The 24,649-nt window shown below is 37.8% G+C and overlaps 1 protein-coding gene across 1 annotated transcript in view; it reads right to left on the bottom strand.

Moving 5' to 3' along the window:
- The window catches only part of LOC124572183, a 492,468-nt gene that overhangs the window by 62,615 nt on the left and 405,204 nt on the right, over nucleotides 1-24,649 (bottom strand). The window contains exon 10 of the mRNA XM_047131123.1: nucleotides 14,515-14,663. Within this exon, the coding sequence (XP_046987079.1) occupies nucleotides 14,515-14,663 (149 nt within the window). The remainder of the gene's footprint in view (nucleotides 1-14,514; nucleotides 14,664-24,649) is intronic.

Here is a 24,649-nt window from a genome sequence, read left to right as displayed (position 1 = left end):
GTTGAACTATTGAATAAAAAACTTAGTAAATACTGTTATATATTAAGAAAAGTTGAAGAGAACTGCAATTTTGAAACAGTACTATGTGCCAACTACTCTTGCATATATAGTAATCTAAGATATGGTATTATATTTTGTGGGAATACTGGTCTCACAAATAGCTGTTTTAAGCTCCAAAAGAGACCTATTCGTATTCTGAAGGGCGTTGCCTGCAGAGTTCCATGTAGAGGACTCTTTAAGGAGTTAAAAACTTTGACCCTCCCTAGTTTATTCATCTATGAATCAATATGTTTCCTGAGGTCAAATCAAGAATTCTCTTCTCTAAACAGTGAAGTACACAACTATCAAACCAGAAACAGGCATGATTTCCATAGAAACATACATTCAAAAGCCCTGTACCAAAATAGCGTGATTTATCTACCCAAAATAATGTTCAGTGCCTTACCAAAAGAAATAAAAAGCATACAAAACTTACATATACAAGTATTAAAAAAGAATTAAAGAGGCTACTATTAGGTCAGAGTTTCTATAATGTTGATTAATTTCTTTGCTATCTAAACAGATAGCGCTCATCTTTTGATTTTTCTGTATAAACCTTTTTCTTTCAACTTTTTTTTCAAACAGATAGATCTCATCTTTTGATTTTTCTGTATAAACATTCTTTTTTTCCAACTTTTTTTCAAACCAGAAACAGGCATGATTTCCATAGAAACATACATTCAAAAGCCCTGTACCAAAATAGTGTGATTTATCTATCCAAAATAAAGTTCAATGCCTTACCAAAAGAAATAAAAAGCATACAAAACTTACATATACCAGTATTTAAAAAGAATTAAAGAGTCTACTATAAAGTCAGAGTTTCTATCATGTTGATTAATTTCTTTGCTATCTAAACAGATACTGCTCATCTTTTGATTTTTCTGTATAAACCTTCTTTTTTTCGACTTGCATGTAAAAAGAAGACAAATTATGTAAAGTGTGATTAAGAAAATCTTAAAGTGTAACTGAGAAAATGTTATTTCCCATTAATGGATTTTTTTGTGTAAATCTTGTAATTTTTTTCATCTTGCATGTAAAAAGAAGACAAAATATGTAAAGTGTAATTAAGAAAATGCTGAACTGTAACTAAGAAATTGTTATTTCCCTTAATTGTTAAAAATATAAATCATGCTCTCTCTCTCTCTCTCTCTCTCTCTTTCTATGTGACAATTCCTATATCATGTATATGATAAAAAGAATGATAATAAATTGAATTGAATTGAATTGAATTTCTGCATTGTCCTAGAGTGACAACAGACATTGCCTAAGTATTCTTTGACTTGACCTTTATGCTTTGCAGCCTTCTGTTTTGTCTGAGTGTGACAGCAGATAATTTACATATTTGATTTCTGTTTTGCCCTAATGTGACAACAGATAATTTACTTAATTGCATTACATTTCACTCTTTACTGACATTATTTATTAATATTTGCCCATTATTCTATGAACTTCATCAATTATACATGATGTTTAATTCCATTGGATCAGACACTTATATATACTTAGCTCTTTTTTGTTTTCTTGTATATGATGGTACTCTTGTCTTGCTTGAATTTCTCCTTGTTTCTGGCTTTTTTAAGTGGGAAGTCCTTGAAATTTCAAACACAATATGTGTGATCGATGAACCTTGGGTGTCATTTACCACTCCTGTTCTGTATAGTAGAAATGTGATCTGGGGAGACAGGATTTTGAGCTTGTGTTTAATGTGAGATTCTTCAAATGAACTGATGATGATATGTGGAACTGATTGTTCCATATACATATGTATATGCTTTTTTCCTACTTGACTCTTGGTACCTTGTGTAATTTTGACTTTCAAAAAATGGTTCAAATGGCTCTGAGCACTATGGGACTTAACATCTATGGTCATCAGTCCCCTAGAACTTAGAACTACTTAAACCTAACTAACCTAAGGACAGCACACAACACCCAGTCATCACGAGGCAGAGAAAATCCCTGACCCCGCCGGGAATCGAACCCGGGAACCCGGGCGTGGGAAGCGAGAACGCTACCGCACAACCACGAGCTGCGGACTTTTGACTTTCCTGTTTGTATCTTATGCTATGTATTATGATTGTGGTATGGTCTGGAACTGTATGTCCCACCTTACTATTTTGATGTCTAGAATTTTGGTTTTCTATTTATGTAAACACATAGATTATTTAAGTTTGTTTTCAATTTTCAGTAGCATGTTAGGGTTGGATTGTTTAATTTTCATGCTGTATTACCATGTCTATCTTATTTTACACTGTCCTATTATTCTAGTTTGTTTTTATGCTATTGTTTGTTACTGTATGGCAACACCTACATCTGGGTATCACCTTCATTGTTCATTGACACGGGAGGGGGGGATATTCAGGGAAATATGGGGAATCTATCTTCTCTTTTTCTTCATTCCTAACATGCCATAAGTTTTCTTCTATCTTTATACTATGTCATCCATGTAATGATCACCCAACCGGTTTGCCACTTTTCCATATGCATATGTTTTTTTCACTGAAAGCCTTCTCATTGCCTGTGTCATATATTTAATTCAACCTGAGATTTCAGGAATGTTCCAAGAAGCAAATCTGCAATTTGATTATCTTTGAATTGTATATATTTATCTGATTTTCCACAACCCATTTAGACAAGTGCTAGTACTTTAAGTTTCATATATTTTATAAATACCCTATATGATGATTTTTCTTGTTTAACTAAGTAAATGATTAATTACATACAAATTTAATAACACACTTGGCCAAGATTAGGTCAAGTAACTCACATTTTTCATACCGAAATATATATGAACTTACTGGATGCAAAGTACTATATGAAAATTTGTAATTTAAATTTAAGTATACTGCCTCAACACACAGGTTTTCTTTTAAAAGCATATATTTTGCATGAAGCTTCAAGATGACGCTGCGATGTTGTGTATCCTGTGATGCAGATTGAAGATGATTATACATACATTGAGACTGTACTCATGTAACACAAAGATGATAATTCCGAACTAAACACTTTATACTCTGTCATTACATATGATTTTTGATCTTACACTTACATGTATTGTTGGCTTAGAGTCACACTTCAGATGTTACAGAGTTTTCAGGCTAAGTAGGCATTTTGTCACACAGGAATTTCCTGTTTGGACTGTCGTGAGGGCGATGCTGATCTACTTATTTGCTTTCATATTAGACCTTTCTATTACATTTGAAATTCTGTACATACAGGAGGAGAAAAACTATCCAATGTTAGGATGTAATATGATATGTAATATGATGATGATTATGATTATCTTGATACTATTACTTACATATTATTTCTACTACATGTTTTGTCTAGTTCTGTGGTGAAATGGCCCATTTCAAGAACTACAGTCTGAAGTGAAAATGAGTTAAATAGAAAATCATTGTAGTAAATGAACACAAATGACAGAAACTTTTGTTTATCGTATGAGATGTCATCCATTAGAATGGAAACTTATAAAGTGTGTGGTTACAGGTATTTAAAAGACAGTGTTACCCAAAATACCATACTGGACTGTAAAGGATGGAGATCCCATCAGAAGAAATAACTTACGTAGGAAAATAAAATTTCAAACTGAATGTAAAAATGTATCGTGTATTACTTAGACAGGAATCCTATGTTACACTGTAAATTTTTATTGTTTGTTTCTAAAGTGTTACACACTATTAAGGCTATGCCTTCATAATTTCATATGTTTTGGGTGTTATGCATATTACCCATCATTCCTCTTATATAATTTAACGACTTAATGTTTTTGGTGCTTGACACTACCTGTATCTCACTATTTTTGGTGTTACACCTATATTTGATAGTATACTTCTGGGTACTGGACTGTAATTCTTTTCTAAATTGTCTACATTCCATCTTCAGGATTGTAGAACAGCGTTTCACTAACTTTTGATTAGTAACGTGTCTTTGGGAAGTGGGGGTACTGAAATAGGACTACCTTCCCATGCTTATCTGAAATTCCTTTCCTTCCTCACGTCTGCATCCTCTCAAGAGGTGACATCACTTAAGCTAGAATTTTTAACTTTCTGGACTTTGTACTTTAATGTCTATACTCAGTTACAGTAGTAAACAGTCCTTCAAAAAATTGGTACAAATGAGTTTATTATATCGAATTAAATTTCACATTAATATACAACTCAATTTATATTAGCAACTAAGGTGAATAAGCTGTTCATTGATAATACAACTCTAAAATTTTGTGATATAAACAGAGCAGTCATGTTACATCACATATTCTTGAAAATTTGCCTGTCTCCTATTTCTGAAAAGCTACAATGTTTATTCATTATGATCATCTAAAATGGTAGCTCTGTTTGAGGGCAAATTGAAATACTGGTAGAAATATTATTCAAAGTAGTTGACTGAAATATAATTTATATTATTGTACTTCATATTCTTTGGAATTATGCTTGGAACTATGTAAGCTTTTCCTAATTATATATCAGAACTCATGGGGCAATATGTGGCCCATTTTTTGATACATGTAATCAAAATTATCTCACATGACTTTTAATTGTTATTTTGTAAATCTCAAATTCAGTGATATAATCAATTGTTTTGTTTTACATAAAAGGAAGTGGCACATGAGCCACAAGGTCTGTCTGCTGCATTATTGACTTTCAGAAGTTGTTTGTGTGAGAATCTTTCGAAGGCTCACAGATGGCCAGTGTACACTGAAGAATCCTGCCTAATATCGGGTAAGGCTCCAGCGAGCATGCAGAAGTGCCGCAACACGACATGGCTTGGACTTAACTAATGTCTGAAGTAGTGCTGGAGGGAATTAACACCATGAATTATGCAGGGTTGTCCATAAATCCATAAGAATACAAGGGGGTGGAGATCTCTTCTCAACAGCACATTGCAAGGCAGCCCAGATATGCTCACTAATGTTCATGTCTGGGGGGGGGGGGGGGGGGGGGGGAGGGGGGGGGGGTTGGTGGGAAGGAACTCCTGGAACAACTCTCTAGCAATTCTGGACATGTGGGGTGTCACATTGTCCTGCTGAAATTGTCCAGTCTATTGGAATGCACATTGGACATGAATGGATGCAGGTGATCAGACAGGGTGCTTAGGTATGTGTCACCTGTCAGAGTCATATCTAGGCATATCAGGGGTCCCATATCACTCCAACTCCACATACCTCACACCATTACAGAGTCTCCACCAGCTTGAATGGTCCCCTACTGACATGCAGGGTCTGTGGATTAATGAGGTTGTCTCCATACCCGTACAGGTCCATCTGCTTGATACAATTTGAAGCAAGACTCATCCAACCAGGCAACATGTTTCCACCCTCAATAATCCAAAGTCGGTGTTGTCAGACTCAGGCGAGGCATAAAGCTTTGTGTTGTGTGGTCATCAACCGTATAGCTCTGAAAGCCCATATCAATGATGTTTCATTGAAGGTTCACACGCTGACACTTGTTGATGGCCCAGCACTGAAATCTGCAGCAATTTGCAGAAAGGTTGCACTTCTGTCATGTTGAATAATTCTCTTCATCATCATTGGTCTGTTCTTACAGGATCTTTTTACGGCTGCATTGATGTTGGAGATTGGATGTTTTACCGGATTCCTGATATCCACGGTATACTCGTGAAACGGTCATACGGGAAAATCCCTACTTCATCATTACCTCAGAGATGGTGTTTCCAATCACTCATGCACTGGCTATAACACAACATCAAATTTACTTAAATCTTGAAAACCTGCCACTGTAACAGCAGTAACTGATCTATCAACTGGGCCAGATACTTGATGTCTTATATAGGCATTGCTGACCACAGCGCTGTATTCTGCTGTTTACATATCTCTGTATTTGAATACACATGCGAAGCAAGGATTGAGAACTTTCTGAAGCAACAACCCCCAAGGATATCAGAGTTGAGTACCTCATCATATGGAGCAGCTAAGTTATTATTTGAACTTTCATCAACTGTGACTGAAATTTTCTAGTTTCACTTGTCTTCGAACTCGTGAATGGTGGAGGCCAAAATTATTAAGTTGCTCAGACGGTATGATTCCAAATTCTCTATTACCACTTTCCAACTATAATCAGAACTTGAGACACTGAATATTTTAATCACTCACATCAGTGGTAATTAAAGTGCTTCTCTTCTCTTACTATTAAGGTTGGCACTTTACCTTTACTGTACACCCCTTTGTGGGCTGATCAAGAGCTGGTAAAGACTGCATGAGCCTCTGATGCTTCCACGGACATTGCTCTTATCTGGCACACCCCTCGGCATCCTACCGTATTTCAAAATACAGCAGTCATTCTTTATCTGCGAAAGGTCTTCTACATTATTTTTTTTCTTTAAACCATACCACTGGCCCATATTTATTTCAGTCCCTATCTAAAGCTGTGCTGCATGTAGGTTTGATTTCCAATCCTTAATGATGTAAGAAATTGGCAGCTTATATTGGTTCAGATTTATCTGCCAGCGCAAAATTCCATTCCAATGGCCAATGGAAACCCAGGTCCAGTGTAGTTTTACATTCACTGTAAGTGGAAATATGTGAACTTTTAGCTGTGTTAAGCCATGTGCACCTCTCAGTCTCTTTATTTTGTTGGTTAGACGTTCATATTGGAACCACAGTCCACCAGATATATATGAGGCAATTGTTTTTCACTTATATATGGTTGTTAGGAACCTTAAAAAACACTAGCTTGGTTTGTGAGTTAGGCTGACCATTTGGGGTGCAGTTCCCATGTTTCTTGTTGTTTGCTAACAACCACTCATTAAAAACCATGGTTGACACTTTGTTTTAACAGCTGGCACAGTGGCAAGTATGTCGTTGTTATCATCAGTGCTGCCAGTGGTGTGGTGTGTGTTGGCCAGTAGGCACTTAAAAGCTTTCTTAGAGCCCACCACACCATTTTAATTTGGGTAAATGCAAGGTGTGACACACATCATAGCCCATGCACTAAAGCAGCTGTGATGCAAGTACATGGATGAGCATTGCTTAACATACTGTTTTTTATCGTCACAGGGGCTGAAGCAGTGGAACTGCAGCAAGGTGACCTCTTGTCTTCCTTCATGGTAATCTGTTATTTGAATGAGTCCAGGCTGTGTTGCAAAGTCTAGAGTTGCTCAAAAGTATTAGTTGGTATTCCCTAACAGCAGTGGCTGCAGCCACGGTGACATCATCTTGGAATAGTGTCACTGTACATATTTTTTTGTGTTGAAGCATGTGGTGGGTCTTGTCTGCAATTTCTACAGCAGTTGGTTAAGTCAGTTATGATGTAATATTGTGTTTATCATTTCCAACTTATCAACAGTAGCACAAATGTGACACCAATAATTGGACAGTGCTTTATCATCCATTTGCTCATTGGTTCACTTGTGTTGATTGTGTTATCCTGGAACATGTAGACCCTTTTTACTAGAGTGGTTTTGAGATTTTTAATAATGTCTGACACTAAAACCAGTGCTTGAGAGTCTAGGGTGATATTTGTCAATAAAAATTGCATTTCACCACATAAAAATCTATATGCAGCAAAAGGAACTTTCAGCAAATGAATCCATAATTCTTGTTGCTGTGGTAAATATGGCAAGATTTCTGATTTACTTCACAGTATGCATGGGACACTAAAAGCAACAAAAGAATGTTTGTCACTGGCATGGAATATCATGGGCTTTGTGGAAATATTTGTCCGTTACTATCTGAATTTGCTTGGAATTTAAAACCGCTATTTTCTTTGTGGCTGGCTCCATGGTGCTGTTATAACTGCTGTCTTCACATAACATTGTCTGCTGTTGTAGACACTGTTGGTTCACTTGGAATTTTTTGCTTTTTAGCGTCCATTTTTCTTCTCAGGGTCACCAATTTTTGGGTATTTCAACCACAGTAATGGTTGCACTCAGAATTGCTGATTAAAAACAAAATTTATTTCATACCTTGCAAACATTTACACAACATCATGCGCATAGAACATGAGTGAGTTCCACAGGTACCAAAGACTAACTGAACTTGCACCACTAGGTTCTCACTAAGTGTCATAAGCGATGCACTGTGTCAACCAAAGGGAAAACACCCAACACTCGTAGCCCTTATCGAACTTCTATTTTGTAGGCAGTCCACTTTGTAGACTGCTTTTGCCCAGTATCTTACCAATGAACCAAAACATGCCACCTGTTTTACCTACAGTGATCATTCTGTGTCATATCCTCACAAACTGTTAGATGCAAATTGATTTTGACTGTAACTTATTAATATTTTCATTATAGGATACTGTGTATCTGCATTCTGTGAAGTGTGTCATTTTACATTTCTATACATCAAAGACAAATTGATAATCTTTGCACCACACAGAAATCTTAGCAAGGACTGACTGGATATCTGCAAACCTTATTTTATATCCTACTTCATTAGAGATAACTGTGTCACCTACAAAATGTTCGAGGTTACTATTAACATTGTATTCCAGCTCATTAATACACAACATAATAGCAAGGGTCCCAACATCCTTCCCTTGGGTATTCCTGAAGTTACTTCTACATCTGTCAATGATTCTCCATCCAACATATCATGCTGTCTTCTCCTTGCCATGACACAAATTTTGTTTTGTACACCATACGATCATTATTTCATTAATTAGCATTGGTGTGGGGCTAAATAAAATGTTTTTGTCTTGACCCAGGTGTGAGTTGGATTTCATATGACCAATGTTTATAGAATACATGTTGTTTGGCATGGAGGAGGTCACTCTGTCTACATCTACATTTATACTCCGCAAGCCACCCAACGGTGTGTGGCGGAGGGCACTTTACGTGCCACTGTCATTACCTCCCTTTCCTGTTCCAGTCGCGTATGGTTCGCGGGAAGAACGACTGTCTGAAAGCCTCCGTGCGCGCTCTAATCTCTCTAATTTTACATTCGTGATCTCCTCGGGAGGTATAAGTAGGGGGAAGCAATATATTCGATACCTCATCCAGAAACGCACCCTCTCGAAACCTGGCGAGCAAGCTACACCGCGATGCAGAGCGCCTCTCTTGCAGAGTCTGCCACTTGAGTTTGTTAAACATCTCCGTAACGCTATCACGGTTACCAAATAACCCTGTGACGAAACGCGCCGCTCTTCTTTGGATCTTCTCTATCTCCTCTGTCAACCCAATCTGGTACGGATCCCACACTGATGAGCAATACTCAAGTATAGGTCATACGAGTGCTTTGTAAGCCACCTCCTTTGTTGATGGACTACATTTTCTAAGGACTCTCCCAATGAATCTCAACATGGTACCCGCCTTACCAACAATTAATTTTATATGATCATTCCACTTCAAATCATTCCGTACGCATACTCCCAGATATTTTACAGAAGTAACTGCTACCAGTGTTTGTTCCGCTATCATATAATCATACAATAAAGGATCCTTCTTTCTATGTATTCGCAATACATTACATTTGTCTATGTTAAGGGTCAGTTGCCACTCCCTGCACCAAGTGCCTATCCGCTGCAGATCTTCCTGCATTTCGCTTCAATTTTCTAATGCTGCAACTTCCCTGTATACTACAGCATCATCTGTGAAAAGCCACATGGGACTTCCGACACTATCTACTAGGTCATTTATATATATTGTGAAAAGCAATGGTCCCATAACACTCCCCTGTGGCACACCAGAGGTTACTTTAACGTCTGTAGACGTCTCTCCATTGATAACAACATGCTGTGTTCTGTTTGCTAAAAACTCTTCAATCCAGCCACACAGCTGGTCTGATATTCCGTAGGCTCTTACTTTGTTTATCAGGTGACAGTGCAGAACTGTATCGAACGCCTTCCGGAAGTCAAGAAAAATAGCATCTACCTGGGAGCCTGTATCTAATATTTTCTGGGTCTCATGAACAAATAAAGTGAGTTGGGTATCACACGATCGCTGTTTCCGGAATCCATGTTGATTCCTACATAGTAGATTCTGGGTTTCCAAAAACGACATGATACTCGAGCAAAAAACATGTTCTAAAATTCTACAACAGATCGACGTCAGAGATATAGGTCTATAGTTTTGCGCATCTGCTCGACGACCCTTCTTGAAGACTGGGACTACCTGTGCTCTTTTCCAATCATTTGGAACCTTCCGTTCCTCTAGAGACTTGCGGTACATGGCTGTTAGAAGGGGGGCAAGTTCTTTCGCGTACTCTGTGTAGAATCGAATTGGTATCCCGTCAGGTCCAGTGGACTTTCCTCTGTTGAGTGATTCCAGTTGCTTTTCTATTCCTTGGACACTTATCTGTTTGTGCTATCTCATCCCTCACAGTAAGTCTCACCTGACCCGCAGTTCTACATGACTTTCCCAAAATGTGCCCCCTTTCCCGGACCTCTCCAGTCCTTTTCCTTGATCCTTCTTCCTTCCCCTTCAACCCTTTTGCCTAAAGGAAGAGCCATTGGCTCCAAAAGCTTGCCAATCACAACAGTGTGTTCTGCTGCTGCTTGGTGAGTAGATTTTTTATCTATCCTTGTTATAGGTGTGACCTTTCCTTTCTTCCAACCAATGGGCACAGCTATATGTGTGAGGGATACATGACCCAGTACAGTTAAGAGAGGAGCCAACTAAGTTTCAAACTTTGGAATAGAATGTTCAATTTCAGCAATTTCAGCTGTTTCCTAACACCACTGACTCTAAACATCTACATCATTCGCCTTTGCACTGATAAGATAATTACCATTTACAAAACTGTTATTATTCCAACAACAAGTCTTCTCCAATAATAATTGTATGATTGGGGAACTGATCAAAGGTTTCTCTTTTTCTGGGAGTTCGTCTGTTGGCTGATAGAAGGACCTAACTTTAAGATTACAACCACCCTTGATATTAAGTTTTACCCAAATGATATAGAGTGCTTGAATTTTTATCTCAGTAGATTTGAGTTTCTTGTCTATTGTGATGAATACACAAAATCCATGTCCCATTAGCCTCTCCTTTAAATATATATGTTCACTTATATTTATGCCAAAAATCTCTCTACTGTCAACTTTGGGTTTTAGCCACTTTCTACAAAATTGATAAATAATAACATAAATAATTGGTCTTTTGGGCTCAAATGAATTAAGCATTAGTTCCATTACTAACTTTGTTGATAACAGTGCTATTATGATTAATAAACAAAAATTTTGAAAAAAAGAGACTTCCTTAAAAGTTATGAGATTTATATCTTGGTCAGGGAACTTTATACAATTGTTATACTCAGTGCAATGAAACCATCCATTTACAAAGTCAATCACTGAGAAAATACTGCAATAATCTAATTAATATGGGTGACTTCCTGTACAATTAATTATCATTCTTGGTGAAAAACAAATACAAATACAGTCACAAAAAATTAAGAAATACTTAGTAAGCGTATATTTCATTCACTTCAGAATTAAGGGAGAATCTTGCAATAACTCACTCATTCACACATTGTGTTCTGTTAATCCCATCATGAAGAGATGTGGAACAAGTCCAATTACATATTAATAGGCAGAAGCAAGCACAACATTTTATGACTAGTACTATTCTATTTAAACTGATAATTATGGTAATTACTAGTAGATTTCTGTATATATGTATGTTAGTAGAAAAAAACTACTTTGAAAAAAGCCATCACTCTTCCTTCAACACTACTCAGCTGTTATTGGCAAATACTTCAAACAAAGCATTTATTAGCATACTATTATCAGCTGTACATTTACTGGCAAAATTAGCATATATCTAATATAAATATTAGAGTTACACAAAATTTACTTTCTTTAGCATAAGTATTCAGATAAATTGCAGGAGTGACTAATAAGGTAATCTCTAAGTTTGTTTTTAAACATTTGTGGAAGTTCAGACCCCAGCATGATGCCCATTATCAACCTGTTTCATGATTTCACTTTCTTCTGCACATGATTAAGTTTAATACTCACAGTCATTAGTCATAAGAACACTCACAGAAAAAGTACTAATGTGTGATATTAACTGTACAATGTTTATTTTGTGTACTTTTAAACTCTCTTCCTTATCAAACTAAATGTGTGATTTGTTCTACACCTCAACAGATGTTCATAAATCACACAACATATACTATGCATAATCATCTTGGAACTGAAGCTCTTTTGTCCATGTTTGCTTTAACAATACATATGTTTCTGGATGGGGTCCACCTTTAGCAAAACACAATTTTGTTTTTTATCCCATACATGTTTCACTGCAGTTGCAGCATCCTCAGTGGGCTTTTATTTTATGGCTGTTAAATATAAATACTATGCATATTTCTCCAATCCATATTGTAATGTAATATTCAGATTTTTTTATATTTACAACATTAATGTATTACTTGGCATACATCTTTGGACATAATGCAGCATAAGATGCTTGAAGCAACAGTAATGCATAAAAAGACACAGATATTATACAGGGTGTACATAAAGTCTGGAAACACTTTCAATTATTTATTGCACAAGAACTAAACATTGAACAGATCTCATAAATATTGCGTTTTGAAGAGAAACTCTGAAAGTTTTTTTCACAAACATTCAATATGCCAGCCATGAGTGACACAGCAGACATCAATACGGTAATCGAATTCTTGCCATACCCGTCCCAGCATAGCATCATCTACTGTGGCAGTCTCTTCCTGTGTTCTCTCCCGGAGCTATGCTACATCCCGTGGTAGAGGTGGTACATACACCAGATCTTTAATGTGTCCCCACAGAAAAAAAGTCACACGGAGTGAGATCTGGTGAGTGGGGAGTCTATTTCATTAAACAGCTGTCCCATTCTGTAGCACAGCCAATACATCGATGCAGCAGCTCATGTTCAGGTACCCACAAACTTCACAATGAAAATCGGGTGGAGCCCCATCCTGCTGTAAGATTAATGGAGAGTCCGATTGCATCTGAGACATCAATGGTTTCTGCAACATGTCCAAGAGTAGGAATATCCAGTGACTGTGCTCTTGACAAAGAAGAATGGCCTGTACAGTTTTTGATGTGACAAGGCACAAAAAACTTTTACCTTTGGGCAATTACGCACAAATTCAATGCATTTGTGTGACTGCTTTGTACCCCAGGTTCGACAACTAGGCCTGTTCAATTTCCCATTAGTGTGAAAAGTGGCTTCGTTGCAAAAAATTAAGCGATCAACAGTGCCATCCCCATCCTCATTCAGTTGTTGCAATTACGAACAAAACTCAAAACGCTTTTTTTTTGTTGTCATCATTAAGCTTCTGCACTAGCTCCAATTTGAATGGTTTCATAGACAGCTTCTGTTGCACGACTTTTCACACTGTCATTGGAGCCATTTTGAGTTCACAGGATGTGTGACACACACACACACACACACACACACACACACACACACTGAGACATCCGCTTCTCTTTGCCAGGCACAAGCAACCCGTCGTAATTAATTTGTTGTGCCAGAGGTATATGGCCTTCCTTGTTGGTGGCTTCTTACCGTACTTGGTTCTAAACATCCGTTGAACAGCTATAGCACATTTGTTTTTGTCGAACTCCAACACACTGAAAGCTCCCTCTGCACCTGGACTCGCCATGTTTGTGACTAGAGGTGACTATCAGCAAATTACCAAACTACACTGTGGCAGTATACATGAAAAAAAACTTTCTGAGTTTCTCTTCAAAATGACATATGTATGATATCTGTACAATGTTTGGTTCTTGTGCAATAAATAATTGAAAGTGGTCCCTGACTTTATGTATACCCTGTATGTCTGATACACAGTACAAGCAATGTCAACACATTTTTTGATGAAGCCAGAAACACTACAAGCAGCAGATTAAGGTGGAGTTCACTTGCTTCTCAATAGTTTTTGTACAGGACCAGATGATAGTGATTGCATTTCTTTTCATTAGTGTGTTGATGATATGCTTCAAGTGTCTGACAACAAAAATATTGCATTAAACCTTTCAGTTTTGAGACTACTTTATAAAATACTCAGAAACATTATCAGTTCAGTTAACTAAATAATGGCAATAATAAATACTGATATTATCCAATATGATAGAGTCTTCACAGTGTTTCAGTAAATTTCAGAGATAAAGTTATCATTATGTCATTGAACTCATCGAATCAAACAGAATTGTCACACATTCATTTTATCATGGTGATGGAAACACTGACAGTATAACATTTTCTTGAAATGGTTGTGGTAATGTTTCTATTGCTAAACAGTGGATGAAAACAAATACTGTCATGAGAAACCAATCTTTGTGATAGTTTCCTCTCAGATCATCCAATTATGAGATTCAGATTTCACAGTGTGTATGACAATGATTTAATTGCTTTCCTCTTATGCTCAGTAATATGTCCAGTTTAGTTAACAAATAAAATTTTTTATGACTAAATACTATTTTAAATTGCTAGCAAGTCTTCAGCTGAATGATCCCTTATGGCTTACATTTAAATACACCTTTGTAGCAGACAAACATACACTTTATGCTGGAAATTTGTTTTATTCATTTTTGTACTCACACTTCAGCAAGTGTTTCAACTTCTGTTGGAGTAAGTTGCAATCCTAATGGATCCAAACCCCGAGCAAAGTTTGCCTTTGAGATACATTGTTGATTGTGGCGATCAAAGTTCCTCAAAAATTCTATAATTCTCATCCGATTTTTGACAACCTGCAGATAGAAAAAAAGTCAGATTACCAACAATTACTTCCTATTGTTGCCAAAATAGTTTATGTATTTTCTACTATTTGTATCCTTACATTTCAGAACAGCCTCCCTTTGCTTTGAATTCAAGAAAGTGCTGCCAATGAGAAAAGTTTGTTGACAAAAGCTAGCATTAAAATATGCATTACTGTGATTGCAGAATAGCATAACATATTGCCTAGTGTGATGAGAGTTGATTCACCTATATGCACATAAACATTATCACCTGTGGACTGGCCTACTTTATGTTCCTGTTTGTCAGTATATATTATCTCAACATACACATAATTGCAGTGCAAGATGCAGTAAGTTTTTGTGTCCATATTTTGAAGGACTACATTCAATACTCCTGGAATACACCAGTGTATCTACTATTCAGTGCAAAGGCAGGCTGGTGCTTGTATCACTGCTGAAAGTGGATATTTTTATAATTTCAAATAAGAAAAAGTTTCATGTATGCTCTGTTCCTGAGTGTTTCACATGTTTAATGTTTAATGAAGAGTTATAGAAAATTAGCTGTAACATGAAAATAAATTGTTTCTAGACACATGCTCCTACAATATATTTCCTTCTTCTACATGTTAGCTAATTATTTGAAAGTCATTTGCTGCTGCTGAACTTCCAGGCAGGTGGTCCTATCAGGATGTCAAGTGAGTGATGGAGGCCTCAGGACAGAAGCCAACCCTTTAACAGACACCCACTCACTCAATGATCTGCTGATTCAATGCCCCACCTGGCTCGATGGCCAGTATTTGTATGTGCCAGTGAGGGTACATTATTGAGTGGCCATCGTGTATGTCATACATGCCACATGCCAAAGCATCTCCGGTTACAGTACCTTCATTGGTCGTCAACTGCACATACATGCTGTAGCTCCTAAGTGGGTGGCTGCCTAATGCTCCACTAGCATGCTGTGGCAAGTGGTACTCTAACAGCAATGAGCCCTTGACTTTGACTCACACCATTCCACTATTCATCTCTTAGATGAATTTGGCCCTTTGACATTTCACAGTTCAGTTCAGGAACATTTTATCGAGTCTTGGACTCACATTATTTACAGAAGTACATTCACAACTTAACAGATAAGCTAGTTCCCATCACTTCCTCGTAAGTGGCAGAACTATTGGTATAGGGCTGCAGGTGGAAGGTCTGTAGAGATAGGATGCGTTGAATCTATGCCTGAGATAGCAACATACAGCATCTGTTATTAGCAAAATGGGACTGACATGGAGGTTCATCATGTGGTGAGTCAGTGCTGATATTCAATGTAGTATTATTATCCTATATTCCCAAGTAGTTGCTCCATCAAAATCTCTCATCTGAGTGGGTAACATTTGGTCCACAGAGGAAAGAAGTGTTGAGCTGGGAAAGTGCCCAGGTAAAATTTTCAAAATGAAGACTGAGAAGGTAGAATAGTGAATATGAGGTATTTCAGGATGTCTTTCTGGTATTGGTGGCAGGCAGCCAACAAGAGGGACCAGATATATCACAATGGATCCCATTTATTATTAGGCCATGTCCTTGTGGTTCTAACCATTATGTGTCACCGTCTCTGGTTGTAGCATGTGCAGATGACATTTACTGGGTCTGCCATCAAGAGGAGCCATCTTGAGCCTATTCTTTGGAAATATTCATTTTCATTTGCTGAGGACACTCATAACATGAGTTTCCCTGCATGCAACAGAGTGAGCTTGCATATCCCTGAGATAACATGTATTAGTTTGGAAGGCATACTGTGACTCAGTGGGCCCAAAACTGAGGCAACTCCAAGGCAGAAAATAATGCATGGGACATCCTGTCAGATGTGGCTAGTGGGACGTCATGCACTTTAAAATGTACAAATTTCTTCAGGGAGCACCCCCCTCCCGTTGCCAACGACTTGGAGTGGATCACATAGCACTCTTTACATGAAATGAAAAGTACATAAATCTGTTATATACAAAGAGGTGTCAATGAAACTGGTATAGGCATGTGTATTCAAACACAGACGTATGGAAACAGGCAGAAAACAGCACTGCAGTTGGCAATGGCTATATAAGACAACAAGTGTCTGGCACAGTTGTTAGATCAGTTACTGCTGCTAAAATGGCAGGTTATCAAGATTTAAGTGAGTTTGAACATGGTCATTATAGTCAGCACATGAGCAATTGAACACAGCATCTCTGAGGTAATGATGAAGTGGGGATTTTCCCATATGGCCGTTTCACGAGTATATCATGAATCTCAAGAATCCAGCAAAACATCAAATCTCCAACATTGCTGTGGCCTGAAAAAGATCCTGCAAGAACAGGATCAACAATGATGGTAGAGAATCGTTCAGCATGACAAAGTACAACCCTTCCACAAATTGCTGAGGATTTCAATGCTGGGCAATCAACAAGTGTTAGCATGTGAACCATTCAACGAAACATAATCAATATGGGCTTTCAGAAATGAAGGCCCACTCGTGTTCCCCTGACAACTTCACGACACAAAGTTTTATGCCTCATCTGGGCCCAACAACACCAACATTGGACTGTTGATGACTGGAAACATGTTGCCTGGTCAGACAAGTCTCATTTCAAAGAGCATTATTGAGCATATCTGGGATGTCTTGCAACATGCTGTTCAGAAGAGATCTCCACCCCCTTCTTTAATAAATATAATACCATAGTCTCAAAATACTGCAACAAGGATACGATCAGTGCCAACAGTCATCATGGATACTCAAGGTTCTATTGCCGTTTGTTTGTACAATAACAAGACCCATTTTCAATGCAGCAGCATCTTGCCATTTCCATGGGTCCTACATTGCACCACTTATATTTAAAACAATGGCAAAGGTTCCCTAAATAACAGCTTCTCAATAAGTGTCTCCTTTCAACACTGTGTCTGCCTGCAGCACTACAGCCTTCCTTCAGCTGCATACACAGATCCAGAGCCTCTGTGGAACTGACTCTGCTGTACAGCACATATTCCTTCCTGAAAACCTAACAGGTGGCCTCTGGCATCCCTTTGCCCATACAAGCTATCTACATGCACACTACCAAGCAAGCTGACACAGTGGTTAGCACACCAGACTCACATTCATGACGACGATGGTTAAAATCCCTATCCGGCCATCCAGATTTACATTTTCTGTGATTTTCCCTAGATCATTACTAACAAATGTCAAGATAGGTCCTTCAAAAAGGGCACAGCTGATATCCATCCCATCCTTTCATAATCCGAGCTTGTGCTCCATTTCTAATGACCATACTATTGATGGGATGTTAAACTCTTAATCAGCCTTCCTTCCTTCCTTCCTTTCTTCATGCGCAATGGCAACCAATTTTCTGGATTGCCCAAAAAACTATTTGTAACACTGATGTTCCCTACCAGACTAAATCAAACATATGAAGTTTTACTATCATCACTTTACATACTATAATGGACCACCATGTGATGATTAAGTTGAAGCAACCACAACGACAATTCATTCAAACTGTTGGATCTTATCTTTCTCCCCTTCAACTTTCCTCCTCCTCCCCCCCCCCCCCCCCCTCATTTTTTTGAGGAAGTCATCGGTACCTGCGGCAGAGCTTCCCAGGAACCATCAAATAGTGGGACTCATCCCACATGCACCACAGTGGTGTAAGTCCAATGTTGTAACTTCACATTGGCCAGAAAGATCATTTCAATCACCTGATAAGGCCCCTGCCCTGGTTTTCTCTCTCTCTCTCTCTCTCTCTCTCTCTCTCTCTCTCTCTCTTTTTTTTTTTTTTTCTGCTGCTCTATAGCTTTTGTATGTGGTTGTTAACCCTGACATCATGTGCCCATCAACCTTTTAGCAAAATTACCCCAAGAATTTACACAGTTCCAAACAGGAAGGCATCCCTTGGCCATAAACATACTCATACAGTGATAGTCCCCTACTTTTATGTACTGTTGAGTAATAGACTGCTACAGCAGACAGTAGCAGAAGATTCCATTTAGCAAAATTACTCCAAGAATTTACACAGTTCCAAACAGGAAGGCATCCCTTGCCCATAAACATACTCATACAGTGATAGTCCCCTACTTTTATGTACTGTTGAGTAATAGACTGCTAAGCAGACAGTAGCAGAAGATTCCAGTCACTACAGTGACTATTCATGCAAGAACTTAACATTTTCTTTATGGTTCTGTGCACTCGTTCAGTCCTTCTATTCACCTGTCTATGTAATGCACTCGTCCAGATCTTCCGAATCCGTAAAAGTCAACACAACAGTTTCATTAGCTCAGACACAAAATTAGTATTCTAATCAGTTATCACAGCCCAATGTGCCAAACTTCAGAATACAACAGTTAACCATTGCCTGAACTCCCATCTCCACTTGTCGATTCTGCACAGCAGTCAAATAAATAACATGAGAAGTGATCATTTATAGCCAAAATATACTGATCCCGTGTTGCTGTCTGTGCAGAGGGTCCAGGAATAGCTATACCAATCATTTGGAATGGTTTATTGGCCTCTGTTAATAATATGGAATGAAGTTCACTGATGATTAAGTTCATCCTTTGAAACACATTGTATGCTGCTTTTCACATATTGTTACATGTCCTGCTTGCACTTTTCCTACCAATAATTCTTCAGAATGCATTTTCTGGTAGTTCAATAACATTCACACCTGCTAAGATAGAACCATGGGCCCACCTTAACACCTTATCATGTAAACGCACCACCACAACTATAAGCCATCCGCATTTTCTTTGCACAACACTCTTTTCATCACCTCAAAACTCAGCTTGTGTCATGAACTACTAAAAGTCTTTGCCAGTGGCCACAGCCTTTGGTCGCTCATCTGTAGAAATGCCAACACGATTTGTGTAGTCCCTCTATGATTCAGTAAGCCAGCATTACTATGCATTTTCTTGGGATGGAGTTTCTAAATCATACTCACTAAGACATAAATCCCATTGTTTCAAGCAGCTAGTTGGATCTTTAAGACCCAGCAGCCATTTTAATGCTGCATGATCTATTATAACTTTGAAGTGCCTACTATATAGCTAACAACAGAAATATGTGATACCGCAACTCAGGCTAGGCCTCTCTTTTCCTGTGGTTGAGTAATTCTTTTCTGTTTTATTCAGTTTCCTAGAAGAATAAGCAGTCAGGTGCTCTGCCCCATATATTTCCTGACTTAAGCACACCCTAAGGCATGTTTTCTGGTTTAATATGAATTGTTTTGATAATCCAGAAAAGTGAGGACAGTACCAGACTTCAATAAGTCTTTTAATCGCACATATACATCTACATCTACATGGATACTCAGCAAATCACATTCAAGTGCCTGGCAGAGGGTTCATCGAGCCACCTTCACAATTCTCTATTATTTGAATCTCGTATAGCGCACGGAAAGAATGAACACCTATAAGTTTCCGTACTGAGGCCAGAAGCTTCATATTTTGGTGTCGTATTACTGCATCGAATATGCATTTAAGACCAGAAAAACGATTGAAGTTGCATTCATTATGCTGTGTTGTTCACTAAAACAGTGTAACATTTACTATATAAAATAAATATCGCGTGCACACGACAGAAATAACGAACACGAAAGAATTGTAAACACTTGTCTGCTAATGTTTTGGGGGATCCAAGATGGCGGCAGGCCCCACCCATTGGCTTCAAAACAACGTACAGCGTAAGTCTGTAGCGACATCTCCCCTTATTCTACCTCCATGGTTTTTACTTTACAGACAGTAACTGTGCTGTGTTTATAGGTGAACAGAGTATGCAACATTCACTCTAATGTACAGCCATGCCCCACTCACAAGTACGTACTCCCACTGAACAGCTCCAGCCATTTGAACAGGTCATGTTATGGGCCTGCAGGAAGCAAGGTGGACATATCAATGGATTTCTGCACATGTTGGGCACAATGTGTCAATTGTGTGTCACCACTTTCAACAGTAGTCGGGGGAACGTCTCCAGACCTGTAGACCAGGTTCTGGATGTCTACACAGTATGAAATCTGAGCACCTGTTGCACTTGCTGTGTCATCAGAGACCACTGAGAACAGTCTGTCTGAAGCAGAATTATGATCATGTGGTACCTCTGGCCACGCTACCTCTTATACAACACCACTGAGCATAGTTACCCTTGTTTCATAAAAGAGCTGACCAGAGAGTGGACTGGTGCTCTATTATCTTCAGTGATGAGAGCAAGTTCTGTCTGTATGTGAGTGATGGATGTAGACATGTATGGTGCAGACCTGGTGAGTTGCGTACTCCAGAGCACATTCACAAATGACACACATGTTCCCTCCCAGGCTTCATAACATGGTGGGGGCATCAGTTACAACTCACCAGTCACATCTGGTGTTTCTGCAAGGTAAAGTATCCAGTGCTCGTTACATTGCACAGGCTGCCATGCTGGTGCTATTGCCATTTCTTTGACAGGAAGGTGATGTGCTTTTTATGCATTTCATTGCATGTGCACATATGGCTGCTGTGATGCAACAAGCTCTTCGTGGTGTACAACATCTGCACTGCTCAGCAAGATGACCAGATTCCTCTCCAACTGAACACATTTAGGACATGATAAAGCAGAAGCCTAATCATTGCCCGAGGCCCCGAAGAACCTTTGTTGAATTCCAACAAAATGCTCAAGGTACTTGGGGCAATCTATCGGAGGATGCCATCTGGCAACTTTATGACCATTTGTGTGCAAGAATACACACCTGTGTAGCCACCAATGGGAGGTACACCATGTATTGATGCAACTAACTGGGCACTTTTGCTATGACCTTTTTCATTTGGTCTGAATTTGTTGTCATACAAGTCTACAATGATGAACTAGCTGTCACCTCACTTGTCACCTAAACAATCTAGTCCTTGAGGATGCTGCATTTTTATGACAATATATACGGAACATTTTATAAAATGGGAGGAGGGACAAACCAAATAAAATTCAGCCCCCAGAAAATACCTCTGGTAGAGATGGTGACACTTTCAAATCTTTTGTGACTAAATTCATTGAGTACTTCTTCACAACAGCAACAAACATTGCACCCACTTGAAAACAGTCAGACACAGATACATTAGATTGATTTGTGCAGACACTACAAATGCCATCAACACACATTAGTTGCAAAATAAAGCTCCTAGGAGGATTACAAAATTGATCAAGTTCCTAAAATGTAGGTATTCTGCTGGCTATGATGGTGTTTCTAGACGAATATCACAATCTTGTGCTTGCTTGATAGAATTATGTCTAACTATCTTTGTAATTAGTTATTGATACAGAGTGTATTTCCTGCCATACTTGAATATGCTGGAGTGACACCCACCTGTAAAACCAGATATGAGCACTGATTTAAATTAGGAGAACTTCCCTAACTGCCTCTAAGTTTGGCATTCTTAAAAGATTCTCTAAATATGGATTTTTGCTTGATTTTCATAGGTTAATAACTGATGCAATTGTAAATTATAAATTTAAGTTAAAATAAATGAACAATTAATTTGTGATTTAAATTTATTGAAGGTCTGAGTCTGTTCCTGCTGGTTTGCAACCATCACTAATCATTTTCTTTTGGTATTTGCTGAGATGACATGAACAGAAATGATATAAAAACCATTTTTTAATTTGTTTGGCTTAATCACTTGCTTTTAAAGTATATACTGTCATTTCTGGTTTTTTTTTTTTTTCATTTCTTAAGAGAAACAGTTATCATCATTTGTTAACTTTCTTTGAATCTCTTTAATTAATATAGTTTTAGAGTATGAATCATCTTGCAGACATTGTATATCACACTGAATTTATCTTGAGCACCACTTTTTATCCAGTTGTTTGATTTCCTTCATTCCCTCAGCACTGAGGTTTTGACATTTTGATGCATACACAGTGTTCACTATTGATTAAATCCCTATTCATAAGCATGGAAAAAATGGGTCTAAAAGCTACTTACTGGCAATCAATAAAAAGCAAATACCAGAATGACAGTAAAAGTGATGACTGATGATATAGATTGCAGTTAACAATAATGATTTTACAAACCAATGTGATTAGATGTTTTCACTGAGAACTGAATGCACAGAGGGTCAGGTGACTCCAGTTGTCACTCACAGCTGTCCAGAGGGTGTGAATGTGGTTACAGTTGTTTACAATGATGGCTAAAGAAACACTAAATGTTAGATTGAAGTACCCATGTGTGAATGTGATTAAAACTACTTTTCAAAAGCTGTGAAATGCAAATAGTTTTGTGTGAATGGGCTTGATTTTTATGTATGTAGCTGATAACATAATTTTCTGCACAATATATTTTTAACTTCCACAAAAATATATAGCTGAATACATGTTTAAGGGCTAGATTCAAATGTTTTCTTAATTACTAGACATTACCACACTTTTCCAGTAAAACATAATGCAAACAGCCACTAAAATGTGGCATTTTCCTTCTTCTTCGTGTTTTTCTAAGGCAATTTTTATGTCAAGTTTTGTAGTGCCAACAATACATGTACATGTACTTGATTAGTTATGTATTAATTACATTTAGAACAACTTAATCCACAGCAGTATACTAGCCTATTTCAAATGATGAAAATATTAATTAGTCTATTGAGTACATAAGTAAATGATATAAATAATCCTTATTTTAACTTTGACATACCCCCTGAGATGACATTTGGGATAACAATGAAAGTATGATAGACTGCCTTCCCTCAAAAGAATGAATAGATAATTATCTCCATCAACTAACACACTAAAGAGTGGTTTTAGCTGAAAGAAAGAATACATGGTGCAACTTGCAGAACTTTTGACTAGTTTCATTTGAAAAACAAAAAAAAAGTAAGTCAATCAATATGCAAATCTACTATGGACTGTGTCAACTGTTTTCATTTCATTGCTCCCACAAACTGGTTTCACTTGAAAGAAATGAATGAATGAATAATAATCGTGCCAAATGTAAAACTACAACTGACTGAACTGAATGTATTCAGTTGGTTGCTCTCACAAACTAGTATCACTCAAAAGAATGAATTAATAATTCAACAGACACCTAAAGCTACAACTGAAAGAACCAGTTGTTTCTCAGCAAACTGGATCACTTGTTTTCATTCACCTGCTCCCTTCATTACATTTTTGGCCATTGTAGTGTATTTTACAGATATAATTGAATTTGTATTCTCCTCTTTCCCCTATGCTTCAAATTTGTGTCATGAACATCTGTGTTAATGGTCTTGGACAGGTCTATTAATGTACTAATTACAAAATCATCCTTGTTAAGTAGCTGAAAGAACTAATTTTGCTACTCCCTTAAGTATGCTTGTATGTCTGATAGTACTGAAACCAAATTATGCTTCTCTAAGAAGGCTTTTCCAGTGTGGAAATAATAATGAAAAATTGAAGACAGGCAAGCATTCTTCTGCACACAAATAAATGTGGTACACAGGCATAGTTAAAATATCAGAAAATTGCACTAATCTTCAAGCTTTTCCTCTCTTCTTCTAGCTGTTACACCACTGCCTTTCATCTTGATGGCTGTGATCTGTGGCAAAGTAAACAGAAAGCTGTCACTGAATACTGATGCAATAAGCTGTAAAGAGGTTGTGCTGACATGATGGAAGGCTCCGCTGGCACTTGAGGAAGTCTCGTCATAATAGCCCTATTGCCTGCAGCTTTTGGGGTCTAGAATATAGTTAGAACAGCAAAATGCAGGGGTCAGGTTGTCACATTGGTGATGTGGATTAACACACATCCAAGCCTGACATGCTCTAGATAAAGGCTCTACACTAGACAGTGTTGGGAATATGCAAGATTAGGTGCAAGGACTGTGTAATGTTACAGTAGTATTACAGTTAACTGTACTTCCGATGTTCCCATTTTGTTTTTTGTGTAATGGATAAAGACTTGATAACAATTGGATCAAAAACACAGGGTTACCACTCAGGAGGTAGTAAAATCTTTTCTGGATCAGATATCTCAATTGAGAGCAGATAATACAGAACTACAT

This window comes from Schistocerca americana, chromosome 1, assembly GCF_021461395.2.
Source record: "Schistocerca americana isolate TAMUIC-IGC-003095 chromosome 1, iqSchAmer2.1, whole genome shotgun sequence".
In the NCBI taxonomy this organism is placed as follows: domain Eukaryota; kingdom Metazoa; phylum Arthropoda; class Insecta; order Orthoptera; family Acrididae; genus Schistocerca; species Schistocerca americana.
This window is presented reverse-complemented; position numbering and strand designations above follow the sequence as displayed.